The sequence below is a fragment of the Lissotriton vulgaris genome, chromosome 7 (assembly GCF_964263255.1).
Source record: "Lissotriton vulgaris chromosome 7, aLisVul1.2, whole genome shotgun sequence".
Taxonomy (NCBI): Eukaryota; Metazoa; Chordata; class Amphibia; order Caudata; family Salamandridae; genus Lissotriton; species Lissotriton vulgaris.
In genome coordinates, this window is record NC_141695.1 from 1,669,948,337 (window position 1) to 1,669,971,711 (window position 23,375).

At 43.6% G+C, this 23,375-nt stretch overlaps 1 protein-coding gene across 2 annotated transcripts in view; it reads right to left on the bottom strand.

Annotated features, from left to right (window-relative positions):
• Positions 1-23,375, bottom strand: part of HM13 (histocompatibility minor 13) — a 66,918-nt gene that overhangs the window by 14,008 nt on the left and 29,535 nt on the right. For both annotated transcript variants that reach the window (XM_086932707.1, XM_086932706.1), the window contains exons 5-11: positions 21,229-21,314; positions 20,257-20,382; positions 15,728-15,785; positions 12,291-12,374; positions 2,346-2,382; positions 1,390-1,492; positions 1,022-1,107 (exon numbers count right to left, since the gene is read on the bottom strand). In XM_086932707.1, coding sequence (XP_086788833.1) covers positions 1,022-1,107; positions 1,390-1,492; positions 2,346-2,382; positions 12,291-12,374; positions 15,728-15,785; positions 20,257-20,382; positions 21,229-21,314 — 580 coding nt within the window. The remainder of the gene's footprint in view (positions 1-1,021; positions 1,108-1,389; positions 1,493-2,345; positions 2,383-12,290; positions 12,375-15,727; positions 15,786-20,256; positions 20,383-21,228; positions 21,315-23,375) is intronic.

Genomic DNA, 23,375 nt, shown 5'->3' on the forward strand with positions numbered 1-23,375 from the left:
CAGAACTTGAAGCAAATGCCTGAGGTCTGGAAATCGGTTGATTTCCATACCCCGCCACATTACCCACTGGATTGTTAATGTATTTGTTCCTTTTTAATGTATGTTTAAATAAATACAATCTTTTAAATTTGCATATACTAACACAGCTCTAATTGTAGTTCTGTGCTAATACTCTTATGTTGTCTGGTAGGGACCTAGGTCTCTTTCAATAATCAACTATAGTTCTAGTACAAAAATGATGGGCCATTTGCCTCACACTCCTTAGTCTGTTGTGAGTTACTCCCAGCATCCTAGGTAATAAATCCTGCTCTCAGCAACTTCACTTCACACAAGGCAGAACTGTTCATCTGCTGTTGACTGAATCTGGAAAATGGGGTGGCCGTTGTGAGATGGTTGAACAGGCTACGCTACAGTGCCACATTCAAGGGTCCTCTAGACGATCCTCTGGTTCATTCCTTTTTTCAGGGTCGCCACTGGCCGTAGCTGGTTTTGCCAGGGCACAGGCAGTTGGCAAACTAAAGTCTTCACTGGAGAGCACAAAAGTAATGGCCGTTCTGACCCCAGGCTGGGAACACCTCGCAATTAAATACATTTAACCCCAGGTTACGATTATTCCCTGAAAACAGTATTAATGTTTTCCATGAGTGCAAGTAGAAGACTTGCACACTAAAGAATCCTTGTTACAGATAATTACCAGCTTCCTTAAGCACCCACAACCAATGACTAAACAAAAGAAAATGTGCAGGAACTCCATTACCCAGGACCCAAGTCAAATAGCTTTGACTGCTCTGGCTTCAAAGACCATGCTAGAAGGAACCTTAAAAAAAACGAGTGGTTGAGCACTGGTGCACATATCGGCCCATGACTTCCATTAACATCCTTCTACGTATGCCATGCAGAGATGTGGACAAATATAAAAAACAAATGCAAGCAAACACGAAATACACAGCACACAATCATCCACTGTACAAAACACGACACCTGCAGGTATTCAAATTGCACTGTTTGGAATGAGTCTTACCTGAACATATCTGCGATTTCACCTTTCACAAGCGCCACCAGCAAGGGAAAACCAATACAGGCAGGAACCAGGTAGAGGAGAGCTGGCTGTGAGAACAAAGCCAAGAATGGATTAATGGATAATAAAGTACTATCAGAAACCAGCATCCGCAAAGCACAGGTGAAGCATTCATAATAGTTAATGACACACTCAGCCACTAATATGTTTTCTTTCAGGATAGCATCATGACACAACGGGGTAGGGGAAGAGTGTCTGCCTAGGAAAGGAAGGATTTCTATTGTGCTTCACTTTTACATATCTTCACACTGGCTTCAGCTGTCAAGCACAGATTAGCGACACAAATGGCTATAACAACAGAGAGGCCATACCTGTGCATGCTTGAAGGTGTGCATGACGAAGATGGTCAAGCCCAGTCCAAAGATATAAGCCAGGAAGCTGGTATAGAAGTAGGTGTGGGAATTCTTCTTCAGACTATGGAGAAAGGCAAATAGGCTTAGCTTCGAAACCATATATGGAGTTATACAGAAAAAGTAACAATGGCTTCAGATGACACAGGAATCCCATTTCCGCATTGTAGCCTCACCAAAATACATACCGATGCTCAGCTTTCAGAAATTGTTCACCCAATCATTCTCTTTGGATCACCACTGTCCTAATGTGCACAGCTATGTGGGCTGAAGTGGATCTGGGAGCCAGTGACTCCAGTATCACCTCTCCAGCATTCTTCCAGATCTAAAACTGGTTAAGCATTAAAACCCTGGTAAATCTGCATGTTCTTCCAGTTACCTTGGAAAACTGCTATTTTTGTATTCACTCCAGCACACATGTAGCTGTACATAACACAGGAGATAAGTAAACTTTTCCACCCATGTTTTTTACTTGCCTTTATGTGCCAAATCTTAAAACTCTTGTGTGAAGTTAAACAGGCTCACAACACGCACACCAGAAAAGTCTTGGCTAAACGTAAATATCTCAACACTTACCAAGATCATGGACTGAAGGATAAGGTGCTTTAAACTATAATATTTCTGTTTTCACCTTTATTGCTACAGTGCACTCACTAATCAAGCGCAGACGTAGCACCACAGCACCCGGACCACAGACGCACTGAGGAAGACGTGGGCAGTTACAAATCTCCACCCCAGTCCCACCACTACACCCGTGCCTAACTCGCAGCCCTGCTGCAACTCTGAGTCCACTGTGACCAGTCCACTTAAACTATTCCTTCGCTTCCAGAACTCTCATCAAAACCTCTATAGGCTAGGGCTCAATACAAATAATACAGCCTCATCAACATTCCTTCTTCATCCCTGCCCCAATTTACCTGACATCAAAGCGCAGAAGGAGGGCAATGAAGATCCCTGTTAAGGAAGCAAAAGAAAAAGCTTTTAAAAAAACACAACAAGACAACAGTAGGCAGGACAGAGTGCATGAACATAAAACTAAGACAGCTGCCTCCCAAGCCTCTGCGCATGTGAAGTTTGGAAAGAATCTTCATGACAAATAAAGTTAAAGCACTTGTTCCCAGGCAAAAGGCCTATTAGTTCAAGTATATTCCGCAATGACTGAAACATTCCACCATGTATTCATGGAGCAAACATGACTGGCATCCAACTAGCGTGGTGTTTAGAAGCAAAACAGAATTTTGCTTCTAATAGGAGAAACCCAGCAGTATTTGCCTATTGAGCACAAAATCATTAAATTCAGAATTCCATTAATGTGAACCAAATTTAAATAAAATAAAGCTCAGACATTTGGATGTCATAAATTGAATAAATTGCCATCTGTTATTTATGGTTAAATATTTTAATTATATAAATTGTGCTGGGAGGAAAGAAGAATAAGAGATATGCGAGCAAAAATTATACAGGAGTGCTTGTCACTGGAATTAAAATAAAAGAGGGTTCACCTTCGGTATGAAGAGACTTCTTTTGGTACTGTTCATCTAGTCAGCAAACAGAAGTCTACTACCAAACACGACTTGACTACTACAAAATGCTTTTTGGTACAAGTACGGTTCTTTTTTTTTTTTTTTTTTTGTTTCCTCATATACCATTATGGAATTCTTGAAAGGAACTTAGGCAGCTCAAACAGAAAGAGGTCAAACCTGTCCGGCCCTGATGTGAAATGACCAAATTCGGAAGAAACAAAGCCCGGTCCCTCAAGTTGCCACTGCTTCCCCAATCCACTCCTGTTCACGCCGTAACTGGCACCCAGGGCCGGCTCTAGGCTCATGGTGGCCCTGTGCAGGGAGCGTAGGTGGGGGCCCCGGAAGAGGGGGTCCGGACGGGGCGGAGCTCAGGAAGATGTTTTAATAATAATACGTCGGCACTGGGGTAAGGGTAGTCCCAGTTGCAAGAGAACACTTTCCTCCGGTGTGTCTAGCAACTAGGCCTCCACCCCCCACAAGCGCGGTGGCACAGCGGGATGGTTATTGTCCCCCTGTTTAGCTCCCTGGCAGTATTAACACTTTCTGCAGATAACCAACCCTCACACCTCCTCCAGCCCTTTATGAGCTGTTAAGAGGCACTTAAGGAGAGGGAGGGGCTGCAGCTAGAGGAGCTGGGGCATCTATTGAGATGCAGGCAGCCCTGAATGTGGATGTCTGTGCAAATTATTAGGTGCCTCGCAAATTTGCTTTCTGCCCAGGGCCCCCAGAATCCTTGAACCGACCCTGTAATGATTTAATGCAGCAGATATTCTTGGAAGTAGTGTTTTGGGCTAGGCAAAAAATGAATACACATACTTAAGACTACTGCCCTTTTAGAAGCTCAGCTCTACCAGGGCATGAAAATGCATGATGGATTTGTGGATATTCTGCAAAATAGACAAAACTCTGGGACCTGTAAGGAGAACCGATACACACGTAAAGGAATGAGACTGCATTATGCGTTCAGAAAGAGTTTGATGAGCAACACTGTTAGCACAAGCACCACTTTAAATATCGGGTGTTCCCGCAGATCCCAAAATAAATGAAGTTATTCCTGCCCTACATTACACATACCTGGGTGGAATCAGGGCTCCCGTGACCAGACCTCTGTTTTGAACAGAAGTAAGCACATGGTTTGCAGTTCATACCAGTGTCTCATTGGCTCTCAGTGACCCTCTGTCTAAATAAATTCACTGCCCCGAACTCCCCGGGGTCTCGCGCCTAGGAGTCTGGGAGCAGACCACCTCTATCTGCTGTCTCGGCCCTGGATCAAATAAGGAAGCCGGCTGCAGCGTGGGCCTGCATTGATACTGTGATTAGATCAGAAGATACTCTCTCCACAAAAACGAACATAGCTGCCAAGGTTTCAGATTGCTATGTGTGACATTTATATAATTTTGGTGCAATTATAAGTGACATTTCAACGACTATTAGTGACACACACTGTCTCCCGAGCAAAATCAAACAATTAAGACGATGGAAACATATATATATATAAACAATTACAACCATTTGAACAACGAGAAACTCTAAGCAGATCTTAAAAGAGTGAGTTCTGGTACCTGCAGGTCTGTGGGTTGATGCAGGGCTATAGCGGTTTCCGGGTCATAAGAACATAACATGAACTGTTATAAATCGTTTCTTCCACATTTATCTAGCAAGAATTGCTTTTCATTTATATCACTCAACAACACTAATGCAGGTTAGCATTTTGAGTGCTATAGTGCTTCGGGATTGTGAATTCAAAAGCTGAAACGCTAAATATAATACAGAACTTGCTTTAAATTAATTTAGAAAACAGCCACTGTACTTGGCACTTATTCAAGCAAAACACCAGCATTTTCCTCGTAAAGCTCAAGGTTAGCACATCTCAGTATCCACGTTACAATATTAACTACTTGTGAAGAAATTCTCTTACCATCATGCAGGTATGCTTCATGTCAAGTGCCCGCTAACGACCCTGGACACCTTCAGAAGTAGAAGATTAGTTGCCGAGCTCCTAAACCCTTTTAACCAAATGCTGAACTTTCTGGCTGCGCTCCATATTTACAGGCCGCAACTTTGGTCTGCAAGGCTGGCTGAAGGCAGGCTTAGGCTGCGAGCTACTGCGGAGGTCGTGGCAATTAGAGTTTGCCGCCCGGCCCGCCTCCTGTGATAACATCCAGGCCTGCCCGCAGTCCTGTCATGCTTGAGGTCTGACATGGCTTAGCCATGACTGTCATGGCTGTCAACGTGCCCAGTAGCATGTAGAGGTATTTCAGCCAATTCTGGTTTTTCAGCCATTGGCAGTAAGCGTTCTCTGTCCTACATGTTCATATTGCCTAGAACAGGTCAAAGAAAACAGAGTACGGTTTGCTGAAAAAACAGGATGGATTAAAAGTTTCTAGAATGACTTGAGCAACTGACAGCTACACTTGGGTAGCACAAGGAGATACAAGGATTATAATCATAAACTGTCTTTATATAGTGCGGACGACCCCTGACGAGGCTTTGAAGCGTTTAACGTTGACATTTTCCTTTGGTGTATGTATGCAGTGTCGGACTGGATATGGCGTAACTGCCAGAACACCCAACTATGGAGCTAGGCAACCAGGTTCGAGTCTCGGTGTTGACTCAACATCCTGTGATTTGGGGCAAATGACGTAATCTCCCCGTGCCTACCGAAAAACGCATGTGTCCTTGTGTGATGTACCTGGGCTCATGTAAAGCGCTCCAATACCATCGGGTGGATTTCTTGCTATATTAAAATGCAAAAAAGAATAAAAAATAGGACTGAGCCAAAAAAAAGTGTCCTCCATTAACAAATCAGCTAACAAACATTTATCAGATTTGCAAATCAGGGCAGTTGTAAAGACAAGCTGCATTAGTGATGTATAAGGTGTGGGAGACTGCGACTCAACCAGAAACAGCCACAAAGCCAGCCCATGCACTGATGTGTGAGCCCAGACCTTCTGGCACTGCCATTTTGCCCTAACGGCCAGTACGAGCCTGTATGTACGTTTGTATACATGTATTGTATTGTAATTGCATTTATAAAGCGCTTACTACCCCTGACGAGGCGGAAACCCATAAAGGATTAGTCGTGAGTTAGACTAGTGAAATGTGAAAGTTATTTGAGCGATGGATATGCGAGTCTATTATTTGTATAGCACGGACCTGGCCTAAAGGGTAGAGTGAAGCTGCACAGGTGCAAAATCAAATGTACTGTGTATACTGCTTGTGGAAATAGTGCGCCTTCAACTGTGCAAAGCTTGGGGGGGGGGTTGTCTCATATGATGTGGTGCTCTACACTTCTGACAGGACCCCAAGAATCCTGCATCCGGATCCAGCACCACCCACCCTGTGATCCTGGGCAGTTTACAAATCTACCTAAATCTCTTCTGCTGCGAAGTTGGAGCTCTTCAAAATGTCTGAAGTGCTTTATAAAATGCTGTTTACATTAATTCATCATAACAAGGAGCCGCGTCACTTCCTTTCATAGCCCCTCGAGAAAATGGGGGGCCGGTCTTCAAGACTTATCTCTAAATGACGTTAGTCCGACGTTGCAGCGGTTTTTTCCACGTTCCTTCTTATCTAGAGCACATATTCGGAAGTCATTTCGAATGAGAAGGAAGGGCATGGGATTGAGGCAGTCTGACCATTATCTTCATTCAGCAGCAAGCAGACTAAAGTCAGACATCTAAACTTAAGCAGTCTGGCTGTTTGTGGAATTGCCAGGAGATGTTGATTTTAGAATTTCCGAGAAAAAAAAATCTCGAAAACAATCTGCCCCAAATGTGAGACGGATGCATACAGGCGGCTGTCGACGGCTGTTTCTGATCTTTGAACGCGTTCAGAGGGAACGTATAAAGTCAGATTCTGGGTTGAACTGTCCTTTAACGTAATCTGGTTTATGCCTGTGGACCAAGCTGCATTCATGGTTTCGGGGCATTTGTGGTCTTTTCCTTTACTGTGCTTATTAGCGCCTCTAAAGCTGTATTTTGTGGGCACCATGTGTGCTGCAGGCCCTGCCCGAGTCATCTTGTAAACACACGCGGACACCTCACAGGCAACACGGCACAGCTCGCGCTCACAAGTGGGCGGGGTCTGCGAGATGGCCTGTGCATTTTCATTAATATTGAGCTTGTTAACATTAGGTTCATCTCAGCACTAGCTCATCATAATCCGTTTTCTCTTCCGGGAAATGCGAATGTAAGACATATTATCTTAAAAAGGGCTTGGAGCCTGCTTATTGCTTACCAGTTGTGTGCCCCATGGATGTAGGGGCATCCAGTGTCAGACGGTCTGTCCTGGCGGCCTCTGATTTACTAAATCCGTCTTCTGCTGCGGTAAAATACTGAATTCAGGGAAGGTGGGTAGGGGTTAGTAACAACAGCTGGTATGCAGCCACGAGGTGGTCCGGACCGGTGCGAACTCACGGCCGCCTCTGTAATTAACTGCAGTGCTCCCTCCGGGCATGATTATGTGCACGATTACGTGCCGCGCTGCCCCACAAACTAGCCAGCCGCCTTTATTTCTAACACCCAAAACGAATTCTCCTGGCGCCCAGGCAGCAAGCAGGATATGACGCCCCCCCACAATGACGTCAAATTGACAGGAAGAGCTGCGCCGCGGCCGTTGTAATGTTGAAACATTGTTGCAGTTGTGCTAATGCTGCGTTAGAGCAGCTGCAAACCTCAATCCTGCTGGAGCAACGTGTGTAAACCACAGCCAGGCAGTGCTGCCACAGGCTCTCACTTTTAGTCACTGCTTAAAACAACAACGCTCACGCGTCGCTGCCATTGCCCGGAGGCCGCCAAATCCTGTCAGGGGGCCGCCGTTGTCGTGGCGGCCCCTGGGGTTTGGCGGCCCTGTGCAGGTGCACACTTTGCACATGCCTAGGGCCGGCCCTGCTGGCACCCATCGTGACCTGGGAGATAAAGGGACCGGCAGGGCTCAGGATAAATCATAGGAAACCGGGTTTACCTGTCTTGCCATGCCACCAGGGGCTTCCAGATCTTATCAATGCTTGTGGGATCGCATGCCATATCTGATTTGCTGGTGAGAACAACGTGTTTAAGGCAATTAGAAAAGGAAGGAGGTAATGGATCCTTCCAAGCTCTGCATATTTCGCGTCTGGCAAGAAGTATAACATAGAAAATTAACCTTGTATTAAGATCATTTATGTTATAGGCAGCTACCAAGCCAAAACGAATAGTACTAGTAGTTATACCTATCGATATTTGGAGGACTTCTTCCAGGAAACCCTGAACCAAATTCCAATAATTCCTTATTTCTGGGCAAGCAGCCAGCATATGCACATCGTCGGCGGCCAAAAATCTGCATCTCGGGCAATAATATTCTAGATTGGAGAATTTCATAAGTTTATTGGGAGATATGTATGCCCTATACATGGTATATAAATGGTTCCGTTTTAGAGTGGCCGGCTTAACCACAGCCTGCAAGATGGTGAATGAATCAGTCCATAAACCCACAGAAATTTCATTATCTAGTGTTGGTGTATTATTCCACAGTTTTTGTAACTCAGGTTCGGAGATGTTCTCAGCTTCTAGCATAGCTTTATACCAGTACGAAATTTGATTTTTCCACCTATCTCTTCTGAATATCAAGTCAAATTTAGGGTTGGGTTTATTAAGATTCCAGGGTTTGGTTACCCACCATCTGGACAGCTGATGATATTTAAACCTCGTGAGGGTTCCTCCAGTCAGACTGTATAATGCATCCCAGCTAAGAAGCTGTGAATCTTCCTGTAGATCCCCCCAACACTCCAGCCCAGCCGCCCTAAGAGGACGAGATAACTGGTCTTGGAGGCAGGCCGGAGTTCCAGGTGATTCCCAAATCGGAGCCTGCTCTGCAAAGTAAGGAATATCAAGTTTCTGCCTCACAAAGACCCAATTTCTTATAGCTGTCCCCAGAATCTTAAGTCTTATTTTTTTAAAGAATTTAGGATCCCCATACTTAAAATGGAAATGTGATTGGCCCTGTGGTACCTCCTCCAATAGCGCTAAAAATAACAAACCTAAAGACGTTGCCTCTATCTTTCCGGCCAGAAATCTAAAGTTTTTAAAGTGAAACGCGTGACAGTACACGAGTAAATCGGGGAAAGCCAAACCTCCTGCTCTTAAAGTCCTCCTGAGCTTTTTCCAGGATAACCTTGACGCTTTTGAATTCCAAATAAAGGAACCTAGTTTCCCTTGCAGTTTTTTAATCGATAAAGCATGAAAAGATAAGGGGATAGAGTTAAATAAGAAAGTGAGTTTAGGAAGGATAATCATCTTAATCAGATTGACCCTCCAAAAGATGTTTAAAGGGAGGGATGACCATCTTTGCAGAAGGGCACAAACATCCCTGGATACTTTATCCAGGTTAATTTTAGTGATATCCTCAATCTTATGGGCCAACAGGACCCCTAAGTACCTCATTTTTAACTTGGCTCCCGCTGTGCTCACCTCTTGGTTCCACTCCATAATCTCGGTTTTATCTTTGTTTATGGAGTAACCGGAAACCTCACCAAATTTTTCAGCTAAAGATACCATTCTAGGTAGGGCAACCCCCGGATCTGAGGTATACATAAGAAGATCATCCGCGTATAATGCAAATTTCAATTCTAAATTATAAATCTTAAAGGGTTTAAATGCCAAATCAGATCTAAGTAAACAAACAAAAGGCTCCATATATAAATCAAACAACAAAGGAGACAATGGACAGCCCTGCCTAGTCCCGCGAGCAATTGGTACCCACTTAGTTAAGAGGCCATTAATTAATATTTTTGCGCGAGGGGAGCAATATAGAGACCTCATAGTGGTTATGAAGTTACTAGGAAAACCAAAAGCAGACAAAACCCTCCATAGATATAGCCAATCCACCTGATCAAACGCCTTGGCGGCATCTACTGCCGCCAAGGTTAAAGGGAGCTTCTTACTGACGGCAACGTCTATTGCTGCGATTACCTGAAATGTCAGCTCATTTAGCTGTCTATCTGGTATGAAGCCCCGTTGATCTTGATGGATAATTGTTTTAGCTGTTTTGGCCAATCTTGCTGCCAGCACCCCAGTAAAAACCTTATAATCGGTATTTAACAGCGAGATTGGCCTGTAAGATTCAATTCTTGAGGGGTCCTTATTTGGTTTTGGGATTAAGGTTACAGTAGCCTCTGCCCTGGAATCTGGGGCGCTCTCCCCTGCTATAAAGATTTTATTACATAAAATTGTGAGGACAGGGACTATTTGATCTATTGTTATCCTATAGATCTCTACAGGAAGTCTGTCGGGACCAGCTGCCTTCCCTTTCACCATTCTCATCAGCTGGATTCTAACCTCACCTTCTTTTATTTCTGAAGAGAGGAAGATCTTGTTCTCTTCGGACAAACAGGGAAGCCGTATTTTGCTGAGCCAGTCTTCTAACAGCTGGGGAGATTGATGTACTTTGGCGGTATATAACGTTTGGAAAAAAGATTCAGCCTCCTCCCTAATTTGCCCATCATCGCTTGAGATTATACCAGAAGATCCCAGGTGTAAACTGGTACAAGTACGGTTCTCATTACAATAAGAATTGAAGAGCAAGACGCAGTTTCCACCTCAAAAATGTGAACAATGTAAAAATGAAGAGTGGAACACAATATGATTAAAGTCCTACTATAAAAACACGCACACATTAGGAAGGGGCAGATTTTATTGTGCAATTAAATTTTCGCCATCGGCCCACAGAAGTCTGTCGTACAGTCAGTTTTGCTATGCCTTGATGGGTGCACTTAATATTTAAGGAAGGCCGTGAGTGGCCCAGGTGCAGGCAGAAATGGGTGCGGAGGGTTTACATGGCCAGCATAAACTTCCTGTTGAACTGCATCTGAATGAGCCAATGCTTGAGGGTCCCAGCAGGAAGCAGTCATAATGCAACAAGTATGCGAGAATCAGACGGGCAAGTGAAGGTGACAGGGGTGGAACTAAAACGGCCTCTGGGTAACAAACTCCCTGCTCATTGCTATCACAATCTGAACACCTCGAACAGGCACGACCGCTGACGTACTGATTCGGAGTAAAGTGCTCAGTTCGGATCTCTGTACAAACAAGCATTGGTGCATTATTTGCAAATCTGAGTCACGTGATAATAAACCCTCACTGTCTACATGCCCGCACCAACCCAGGTGCAACCTGCCAAAATGTATCAGAGAAAAGGGGCCAGGATTAGGGAACTGTGCTGAATTCGAGATTATAAATACAGATTTCAGATAGTATGCCACATTTCAAGCCAAATACTAGAAATAGGTGAGATATACCTATCCCTGAAAATACCTCTCTCCGGGCTAATTGTTTGAGTGCGGCAAATACTTCACTTTTTACGCGACCACGGGATGGGAGCACAAGCACTTCATGCGCCAACGCGGGATACAAATCTTGCTGCACTTGAGCTGTGTAGTTAACTGGCAACGTTGACGATTACCATGTAATGAGCATCATTACAGTGCGATTCAGCCTAAGTCTCAAGGGCTGATGGCCCTTGGTCCACTGTCTACAATGGACACTCGCTTTATTTTTTTCTGTGGCGTACTTTTATTGTTTGGTACAGTATCACTCTCATTGTACAGGGTGATTACAAGCAGACGCGTGTGAGCTCTCAAACACGTTTACTTGAATGCCCCCAAATATTTATTTAAAAAAAGAAAAATAAGAAGGAGGTGGCACAAGAGACTTGCTGTTCGCAAGTGCGAGCGTGGGGTGAGTGGGTGGTCTGCTTGGGAAACCTCACTGAAGGCAATGCAGCTCCAAACTACTACCAAGGATACATCCATCCCCCCCACCAATCACTGAGCGGGACATTTCAGTCAGCTCAGCTGTCTCTTAGAGAGGGTTCCTTCTGATGGCCAGAAAGCGCAGGTAAGACAGGGTTCCTGCCTGTTCTGGGTGTCATTGGCTGACAGCCTCCCTTTTGCTCTCTAGTATTCATTCTAGATACGTCTGACACCCATAGAGAAAATACCGCCCACTGTTCGTCCCACCGACGAACCCAAAACACAGCCCTAGAGAACGACTCACAAGAGTTGGGACATAGCGCCCTCGTGAGGGGGCGTGCATATTACAATATGTTAAAGATTTACAGTAAAAATAAAGAGGCTGCTGAGGCCAGAGGTAGACCGGACTACAATGTGGGCCAGGTCGGAGGGCAATTTTTGGTGAACGGACAAAGTTGTATGCTATGGTGTCGTTTCTGAAAATCTAAAAGTGCCAGTTCATTGTAGACTGATGACACAGCTTAAAGCCGGTAATACTGAAGGGCACGTGAATCTATTACAGACACACTGAAGGAGCACCACCATAGTCTGCCTCTGGGTGATCAACATACCTGGAATCACTATATCACCGAGCCCCAACATGGCGAAGTTATTCGCCAGCAGCCCCTTCTCCAGCAAGTCCTGGGGGAAAACCACTGGAAGAGAGAGAAAGCACAACCATTAACAGAGGGAGGAACAGTGACAGGGCAGAGAGAGAGGGATAAGCAATGCAAGAGGAAAGGGACAGAGCAAAGAGGTGTGAAGGGATGGGCAGGACAAGAGGGGAGAGACAGAACAGGTGTGAAGGGATGGGCAGGGCAAGAGGAAGGAGACAACATAAAGAGGCGTGAAGACATGGACAGCATAAGAGGAAAGGGGCACAACAAAGAGTGGTGAATGGATGGGCAAGACAAGAGGAAAGGGACAGAACAAAGAGGGGTGAAGAGATGGGCAGGAAAAGAGGAAAGGGACAGAACAAAGAGGTGTGAAGGGATGGGCAGGACAAGTGGAAAAGGGCAAGAACAGAGGTCAGAAGGGATGGGCAGGACACGAGCAAATGGACAGAACAAAGGTGAGAAGGGATGGATAGGACAAGAGGAAGGGGACAGAACAGAGGTGTGAAGGGATGGGCAGGAAAAGAGGAAAGAACAAAGAGGTCAGTTGGGATGGGCAGTACAATACGAAAGAGAGAACAAAGGCGTGAAGGGATGGGCAGAAGAGGAACGAGCAAAGGTGTGAAGGGATGGGCAGGACGAGTAAATGGACAGAACACAGAGGTGAGAAGGGCTGCGCAGGTCAAGAGGAAAGAGAACACAGAGGCGTGAAGGGATGGGTAAGACAAGAGCGAAGGGACAGAACAAAGAGGTGAGAAGGGATGGGCTGTACAATAGGAGAGTGGCAGAACAAAGGTGTGGAGGTGTGGGCAGGACAAGAGTAAAGAGTACAATGAGAGCAGTGCAGTGATGGGCAGGAGAAGAGGCAATGGAAAGAACAAAGAGGTGTGATAGGATGGGCAAAACAAAAGGAAAGCAACAAAGCATGATGAGGCGTTCAGGACTAAACAAGGCAGGGAAGGTACAGCAGAGCAGATGAAGGGCGAGATGAGATGGACAAGGCACAACGAGACTGAAGGACAAGGGCAATGTTTATTTGATGGGCAAAGTGGACAAAGAGTGATGTAGGGGGGCCACTGACAGAATGGGAAGAAGGAAAGAAAATATCTAGGAGTGGGTCTAATTGATATTAAAGACACTGGTGGAAACAGACAACAAGCACTTTCAATGCAATAGGTCTCGCTTTTGAGAGCGTTTAAGCGATTGGCATTGTAAATGACAATGCCTATTATTCATGAGTTTTAAACCAAACATATATAAAAACACAATGTTATTTTTAATGCCAATAGCTCAAACTCTCGCAAATGCGAGAGCACTTTAATTTTGGCCAAGGCCATTTATTTAGATGCTGCTCACGGTATTCAGATTACAGTGAGCAGCTTCTAAACAAAGGGGCACAGACAATATTCAAGTGAAAGCGCATATGGTGCGCTTTCACACAAAGTAAAAATAAATTAATTAAGAAATGTTGTGCGCGGCCACTGAAGTGAAAGTGGCCCACGCTATTAATTAATTAAGCGCAGCCGCTTAACTGAAAGCGGACTGCGCCGTAAATCAAATAAGTGAATAAGTGTGCCCTTATAGTTAAAGCAGACCACATAGTAATTTAAATAGATACAGTAGTAGGCGTGTTGCGATGTCATGTGTGGAATAGGGGAAGAGCATTAAGGTAAATAGTGCTCACCAACTTATAAAGCAGAGCATGTCACACCAGTAAAAGGTCAAGTCCTTATGGGAGGTAACTAAAGGAGACTAGGCGGTACCAAGGAGGGACTAACAAGCTGCATAATAAATCGGAAGCCAGCTTTCCCGAAGGACAATGGCACAAGCCAATTCAAAAAATGGATGGAGTGGGCGGGGCTTATAGTGCATAGCCTAATATAGCATGCCTTGCAGAGCAAGCAGTGGACAAGCGCTGCCGCTAGGCTCGACCTAAAAAGTGAGAAAGAAGAGGGTACCGAAATTGAATCAAAGAAACAAAAAGTAAAATATGCATTGACAAAGCCAACTCATCTGGCTTGTGTGTGAAGAGCTCTGCTGAGTTGCCTCAGGCGAACAGTCTTCAGTGGGATGGTGCTGGGTGAGTGCGCCCAGCATGGCTAGAAATCTCTAGTGTTAAGCCCCTGCGAGGGCTGAAGAAGCTCTTGCCTCATCACCAAAACTACAAGTAAAGTTAATGGCAGTGAAACCATTTGCAAAATGCTATGACTTCTTATTGATTACATAAGCACTCAGTTGTAACTACATGCTAGTGAAGAGCAAGGAGTGAAGGTGAGGATTGACAAACGGGTGAGAGGAGTCTACACAGGAATCAAGGAAGATGTCAAGTCAAGTCAAATGGATTTATATAGCGCGCTACATACCCAGAGGGTCTCAAGGCGCTTGAGGAAGGGTGGGGGGATTAATTGTCAAATATCCAAGTTTTCAGTTGCTTTCTGAATGCTAGATGGTTCTGAGTGAGACGAAGGTGAGTGGGGAGTGAGTTCCAGGTTTTAGCAGCCAGGTAGGAGAAGGATCTACCTCCCATGGTGGTTTTATTGATGCGAGGAACGGTAGCAAGGGCTTGGTTGGAGGAACGTAGCTGGCGGGGGGGGGGGGGGGGGGGGGGGTGGGGGGTGTAGAAGGAAAGTCGAGTGTTGAGGCAATCGGGTCCGAGTTCGTAAAGTGATTTGTGTGCGTGGGTTAAGAGGCGGAAAGTAATCCTCTTATTGACGGGGAGCCAGTGGAGTTTTTTCAGGTGATTGGAGATGTGGTCTTTATGTGGGATGTCAAGTATGAGTCGGGCTGATGCGTTCTGGATGCGTTGGAGTTTTTTCTGGAGTTTTGCGGTGGTGCCGGCGTATAGGGTGTTTCCATAGTCCAGGCGGCTTGTAACCAGTGCATGGGTGATCGTTTTTCTGGTTTCGGTGGGGATCCAGCAAAATGTTTTTTTGAGCATGCGAAGAATGTTGAAGCAAGATGATGAGACGGCGCTGACCTGTCTGGACATCGAGAGTGAGGAGTCTAAAATGACGCCTAAGTTCCGTGCGTGATCCGTCGGGATGGGTGCTTTTCCAAGAGCCTCTGGCCACCAGGAGTCATCCCAGGCAGAGTATTTTGCACCAGAGTAAGATGTCAAAAGAGGATTCCCAAAGGGAACAGGACAGAGGAGCCAATGAAACAAAAGAGGCTCGGTTAGGGCAGAGGACAGTCACTGGAAAGGTTCAGTGAGGGAAAGAGGCCATCTGGATAGGCAACAGAGAAGCCTAGCCAGGTGAAGTGATCAGATGAGAGAAAGTCCAAGTTATTAGACAGCAAGGATGAAAAAGAAGTAGGGAGTCAAACACTGGCATGCGAAGCGGAGGCCAAGCATAGGTACAGGGGTGGGGAGCATGGGGAAGAAAATATATACTTACATTTTATTGGTGCCTCAAATGATTTAGCAACAGTGACCATGACGTTTGTCCCAAACACCTAAGAAATGATTTAACAGATTGTTACAAATCAAAAAACACAAAGTTCCTCATTCACATATAAACACTTCCTATTGCTGTTCTTCTGCCCATCACCGTATCTCATGTTACTCTTATCAACCCAGTGGTGCTCCAAGCATCATGTGACTTCGGCTTCACTAACTCAAGGAGGAAGTCTGGACAGCAAAGGAGGTCACGACTTTGGTAAGTGGAGTATAGTTATAGCGGTTATGGTGAATAGCGTGGAAAAGACTTGCACACAGAAACACTAGACTGTTTTATATTCAGTGTTTTTGACAGTCACTTTAATGTGGAATTATTTATCCTCAACCAATTGACAACACCCAGAAGCTCGCATCAGGGATTCAAGGAGCTTTACATCTGCCAGAATTCATGAACAAGAACCACATATAGGCTGAATTAGACTTGCTTGCCCCTAAAGCCTGTGCCAGCTGGGAGCAATAACTAACCCCCTCCAAATTCTAGATCTGAGCAAGATTTGCCACAATCTTTATTTGTGCATTTTTTTTTTATATACAACACTATCATGTCTCCTGATAGCAACTCGTACCCAATTTGAGTAAAAAAAAAAAAAAAAAAAAGGTCATTAAGGGATAAAAAAAAAATCTTTAAAAAAAAAGAGAAGCGAAATCGAAAGAACTGAAAATCAATAGGTCACAAGCACCAATTTGCAGAAGATCTCAAAGTATAGCTGTTTCGCCGAGATTTTGACAGACATGACATAGCACCAGTAACCTCTGTCACAAGCAACTTGAAAAATGTAATATTCTTCAAAGTATTCATACGCAGATAACAGTTTTGTAGCCTGTTCATGAAATCACCCCTGTTCTATAAATCTCAAAGATACAGAAATGTAGGGTTCTCCTGTTCATATCAATTTTCGATATTTTGGATCGCAGTATATTCCGTAGAACGCCAAAGGTAAAATACAATTTGCTTTTGGAAAAGAAATCAAAAAGAAAATTGCTAGTACCAGAACAAAGGCTATCCCTAACTGACCTCAATTAAGAATGCGAGTCACTCCTTTGTGGACATGCGAAACAATTCAATTTGAACAATAGGTCAGATAGCTGAGCAGCAAGCATATGCGAGAAAAGCTTTAGTCTAAAAAGGCACACTCAAAAACATCACAAAAGATATACATTCACAATTCTTCCAATCACTAGCACAGAATAAATCTATTCCACCCATTAACCTATTCTATCAAATATGCCAATGAGTTCAGACCTGCTCCTGGATAAGTATGTGTCTTTTATGGGGAACCTTGACTTGACGGTTAATTTATCGAAGTCATATGTGATGGTAGTGGGCCCCAAGTCAACTAAAAGCAAGACCTTCAAGGTCACAAATTTTACTTTGGGCAAAGTTAAGGCTGTTCTCTTACTTGGCGGTCTTATTTGATGCTAACATTTGTTGGAAACCTCTGGTGCAGGCAAAAAGAGCAGAGTTTATCAGATCTACAGGTGGTTTTTAATTTGGCACAGAGGGTTTGCTCTAGCGTGCAGAGGAACCTGCTTAAAATATATCAGGCTAAGTACATCTCCCAGATACGATACAGCAGCGAGGTATGAGGGTATGCCAAGCTGGACCGAATCCAATCTGCCGAAAATAATTTTCTTTACAGATTGGTACAGGCCCCACACTCCACTCCAGCTTTCTATGTACAGGTGGAGCTTGAGCTTGGGCTTGTCCACACGTCCGATTTGATATCCCTTAGTCCGCGCCTGTATTGGATTAAGATTTGGAGCAGGGCGGTATTGTTAAATTGAATGATTTTAGCAGACTGTTTGGCTCTTGATCGGTCACACAGAATATCATGGATGGTCCATGTTAAAGCAGCTTTTTATCATATTGGTAGGTCAGATATTTTTGATGATCCCTCCGCTCGCTCAGAGCGGTAGCAAGGGCATTTCAAAAGGCTGTTCTAAGAACATTCACTCCTAGAGAGAGAGAAAAACTAGAGCTCCAGAAAACTTCAATTCGGTCCACATGCTGCTAACAACTAAGCAGGGATATGAGCTGTATCTTCCCACGGTCTGCTCACAGCACAATAGGTTTTTAGTGGCCAGATTCAACCAACTGCATTTTTTTCGGCTTCTCCTCCGGGGTGGACATGGCCTGAGGCAAGAGAACCCTGCGGTTTGCAAAAAAATGCCTCCGCAGGATATGCTGCATTTTACCATGTTTTGTTCTTACTATAGATGGCTAAGGAAGCAATTTTTAATCACTTTGCTGAAATCCCGGATTTTAATGAAGTTAGACCTGCCTTGATGCATCTACAGATGCGCCCAACAGATCAGGTCACCTTCACTGTCCTATCCTTTTTATGAGCAGCTTGGGCGTCTAGAACATAGAGATTTTATTATTTGCCTTATTACTCACTATTTATTATGTAATTCTATTTGTGATTTTATTCTCTCTCGATAGTAAAGTTTTGGTTTGCACTCTTTCCCTTTAGGATGATTGCATCACTTGAAATCAAAACTTTATGATGTACTCAATCCCTCAATATTAGGCACCTTATTAACCTAAATTGATCATGGAGTCATTAAAAATTGTGTTCACATAGAGTGGTTTTGTAATGAATATGCACTTTATGAAGGTTATTTATTGCAGCCTGGTACATTTTTATAGATTTTAAGGGATGGTACTTGTATTTGTATAACCTTGTATTTATAGAATATGCGTTAGTATCATATACTACACTGTAATGGATTATGCATTTTATCTGATGTTTGTGTGATATTTTCTGGCCAAAATTGACTGAATAAAGATATTTATCTATCTAAATCTATTCCACCCATCAGCTTGTTTTATCAAATATGCCTATGGATGCACGGATATACATCTGCGTTTGATAATTCAGATCCGCAACACATTCAGTTTAAAAAAAAAATACAAAAATGTTCAGAGATTAAAATTCCTACTCCTTCTCACAAAAAAAAAATCAAAAAAAAAAAATCAGGCAAGGAGGATCAGAGCATGTTAACAGTGCTTAGTGTGTCGGCCAAGATCAGATTTAGCTGCACTCAGTTAAAACACTGGCACGCAATATGTATTTACTAATATATTATGAAAGGCATGGAATTGCCTACATGCATTTAGATCCAAGTGTGTAATATTTAACAATTTTATATGGAGGTCCTGCATGCCAGAGTATTGGTTTTTTTTTTACAGAGAACTCGAATTGTACAAAATACTATAACACTTTTCCATCGTGAGATTCTTCTAATGCATTTGTAATAACGTTTCAGATATTCCTTTTAAACAATTGTTGTTTATTGTTTGCAAACTAGAGCTCAATTATGAGATAGGATGTGGAGAACTCCAAAGTCACCCCTGCCTCCTTGGCACGCCTCCCCAACGTCTAGTAGTCTAGACCTAGCCCCTCTGTTAAAGTCTGTCAACAACATTGCCCCAAATCCCTCCAGCACTACAGCTTTCATTGTCAATCGGTCGCGTCTAAGAGGGATTTGCTGGGATGAAGGGAGGGAGGGGCAGTATAGGAAAATCCTCAGGCTGCTGCATAAATTACCGTTTGTACTGAACACATTCCAATTCCTATAGGGAATAAACACTGCAAAATAAGAAAGCAGTTTTTCGGTGGGAGAGTACTTCTAAAAGTAGATGTTTGGCGTACAAGAATTCACCCAGTATCGGGGGAGGGGTGGGGGGCACATTAGTAAATACACATTACAACCAATCTCCTAGCAGACTAGGTGCAGAACAAACCACCAGAAAGGCCTAGGAGAGACACTAAGGCATAATAGCCCTCAAAACACAAGCACATATGAACATTTTGTGACCTAAAGCACATAGAAGTAGGTCAATAGATCGACTTCATGGGGCTTCATTTACACCCACATTCTAGGCTGTGATAATTTCACTCAAAACGAAAAACAACTGATTTGGCTCAGACTCAGCTGATGTTTGTGAGTCAACATGTTTTCAAAGCGGATAGGTGAACTGGAGAACAGCACCCACTTCACAGCATGCACAAAATTAGGTAAACAGCTTTTACAACGAAACTTTTACAACGCACTACCATTACAACGCACTACCATTACAACGCGGTCATTACAACGCAAACCATTACAACGCATTGTGCTCTAGGATAGGGAATAAGTTTAATTTTCTATCCAACACCTTCCCTAGTGTCCACGGGGACTGGAGTTTGAATAGAAAATTAAACTTTTCACTATCCAGCACCTCTAAGCGCTATGCGTTGTAAAGGTATGCAATGTAAAAACCGCGTTGTAACGGCAGGCGTTGTAATAACCTGCGTTGTAACATCATACATCCACAAAATTAAGCTCACCTCCCTCTCGTGGTGAGACCACAAAGCATTTACACCATCAACTGTGTCCCCACATGCTAAGTTCCAAAAGGCCCTAGGTATGATGTTGAGGATTTCTTCCCGCACCAGTTTTATGTGTAGTTAGAGGCCTCACCCAGAACACATCATACACAAAAAGTCCGCCAAGCAGTATGCAGCCTGTGCTGACGTTGTTCAGGTGCAGCAGCTCCACGCCATTGAGTGCAAACGCCAGGCCGAAGAGGTTATTTGCTATCCAATGCTGAAAAACAGAGAAGTCATCATGAGCTTACAATGAAAGAAAATGACACATGAAGGATTTGCATACATCGGCCTGTGTGGTCACCAACAGTCTCAGGCAGAGGGCCCCATCCACACATCAGCAATAAGTCTCAACCAACAAATTCTTTATTTAGAATCAGTAAAATAAGAGGCATCCCTCTTCTACAAAGATCTACAGCTGCCCAGAGGTAGACATTAGAGGCTTCCACAGAGCATTAGAATATTGGAGTAGAAGCGTAAGCGTACCGAGAAACACACTTCCATTCTTGAAAATTCTAGTGCAGAGATCATAAAAGGAGGAATCCTTTCATAGCAACGGTAGAACAGTTGCAACCCATCCCTAGAACTACACAATTCATCTGAAGTCTCACTGCCTAAAGTGGAAGTCCTCTACATCTGACCAGAGTACTGAAAAGATGGATTTGGCCAATAGGCCCCGAAAGGCCAACGATACGTGACCAATCAACAATTCACCTGCTACTCAGAGTGACTAAAAACCAAGACTGCTCACACCCAAAAACACAATCAACCTTTACTCTGGTGCAACAGCCAAAACACTCATAAAATTCAGCAACAACCAATACACAATGACTACTTCAAACACAATTTGTAACTAAAAACCACATACATGCATTTAACTAAAAAAGGTTCAGGGTTAAAATGGGACAACAGGAAGTAAGAAAAGGAAAGAATAAATAAATAACATCGGTATTTCAGGTCTTTCAGGTGCAAAGATTGACAGGATGAAAGAACGCATAATTCAGACATACCTATTTTTTGCAAATACTATTGAATCTGGGCGTCCAATACACTCTCATACACTTACCTTCTTTAGCATGTACCAGACCCCGACAATGCTGCTGAGGGCTACGCATACAAGGTCCTTGGTATCAAATTCATAGTTCAGAATTTCTGCAAAACAAAAATGATTTGTTTCAATTTGGAAACCATCTCCATTGCTCTCAAACAGGAAGCAACATGAAATTTCTGTAAAAAACTGCAAACTACGTTGCAGTAAGCAAAGAAGAGGAAATTAGCTGGAAGACTAACCAACAAAAAGATTATACCCAGTAAGACACTTCCAGGCAAAAATAATAAAACTAACAGTCAATAGCTGGCATTGCAATGGCTGGATTCTGTTATCCGGTGGACCCATCGGCTAACCAAACCAACCAACCAGCCAGCCAAAAAGCTAAGGAGAGCGAGGAAGCAAAAAAGTAATGAGGAAACAAATGTCCCCTGGTAGTGAGGCAGTGAAACCACACAGGTACTAAGCTAAGAGTGAAGAAAAGCGAAGACAACAGAATATGGGAACTATGACAAATAAGGCGATAATTCTTTTTGGTGTTTTGTGGGCCTTCTGATAGAAGTAGTCCATCACGCGGACTGGATCAATAGCAAATTGGGTCGAGTGACAATTTGTTTTCTGACTGGTGAGGACGAGTCCTGTGCAGAGGTAGGTTGTCTGACTTCATTCGATTATAGAGTGAATGCCCTGTTCAAGGTCCCGGATCTATAACAGCGGCGAGCCCTTAAAAGCAGTAATAAACTACCATATTATTCACTACAAAAAAAAACAAGAATGTTCTTATTCGTCAGGCAAACATAATCAATTGCTGGCCTCCCCACCAAAGACCTTCCTGCATCATTCTTATTCTTAAGGACAGAAAGGACACTGGGCTGGGTATCTACTCATGGTCGCTCAACACCAGAAAACCTAAATAATTGAGGTTAAGTGAGATGTTTTGCAGCACTTTCCATGGGACACTCACACTTGAGGGTGGCATCAGTTTGTGGTTTTTGTGTGCAAAGTTCAGATTTTGATCCATGTGGGGAAGTTTTAACATTTGGCAGCAGGCTATAATGGGAGGGTTTTAAGGCTGTGGGGGCTAGGCACCATCTTAGGTACGAAGTTAAGCTTCAATGTGCATTATTTGCATGAGCCAGCCATGTCTCACACTCCTTGTAATCTATCAGGTATCCTGTGTTGCTAAAAGATGGAATCCAGGAGCAGAGTGTTTAAATGTTTACTCAAAAAACATGATGCTTAGGATACCTATTGTTGCCCAGAAAATAGACGTTTGGTGCGAGAGGGTAAACGGCTGTACTCATTACTTACTAGTTTCTGCAGCACTGAATGTCATCTCATGAATACTTCAGAGTGTGGTGCAGATTAGAACACAGGTTTAGTAATTTAGGGTAGCTGGAATCAAACCAAATGAGTTGCATAACTGCTATCGATCAGTTCTCTCACTCACTCATAAGCATATTGTAAATCTTTATCCAATCACAGTTTTACAGAGTATATATTGTTTTAAGTTTTTTCTGAAATTAAGGTGATTAAGTTTAGTGGTCAAGACAGCAATCAAAGAAATTAAGAGTTTGGACCTCGCCTTTCAGTGATCTGCCTTCATGTTTAGTCGTCTGCAGGCCCATTGTTTTACAGGTTGGCTGATTGTAGGCGTTTGTGAAGGGTCTTGAGGGGAGCCAGGTTTTAAAGATTTGTGCCCTTTGGATGGTACAGAACATCTTGGAAGTTATCCTCAACTCTACCAGAAGTCAGTGGAGAGCTTTTAGGGGGGTGGTAATACAATATCGACTTTTAAATATCATCCTCCAACAATACTTACTGCAAGAAATTGACTTGCACAAAATTGGCAAGCAGTGCTTCAAGTTAGATGAACAGCGTTTGGGGGTATGGGGTCTCCTAAAGGGGCATGGTCAAAATAGTATAACTAGGAATCGTTTACAAGAGGCATGACCTATGCAATTAAGGGCGTGGCTTAAAACATGTTAAATAAAATCCTGTGCTTTACAAAGTGCGCCACGTGAACAGTATTTGGGTGCTTATTGAGTTTTCTGTTATTGCATCCAGCCATATCACACAGAAACGAATGTGCCAGAAAACAAGCCAGACCTATTGGCTTTGCCATGCATATTAACAATAGCAGATAAACCAGTAACAACGATTTT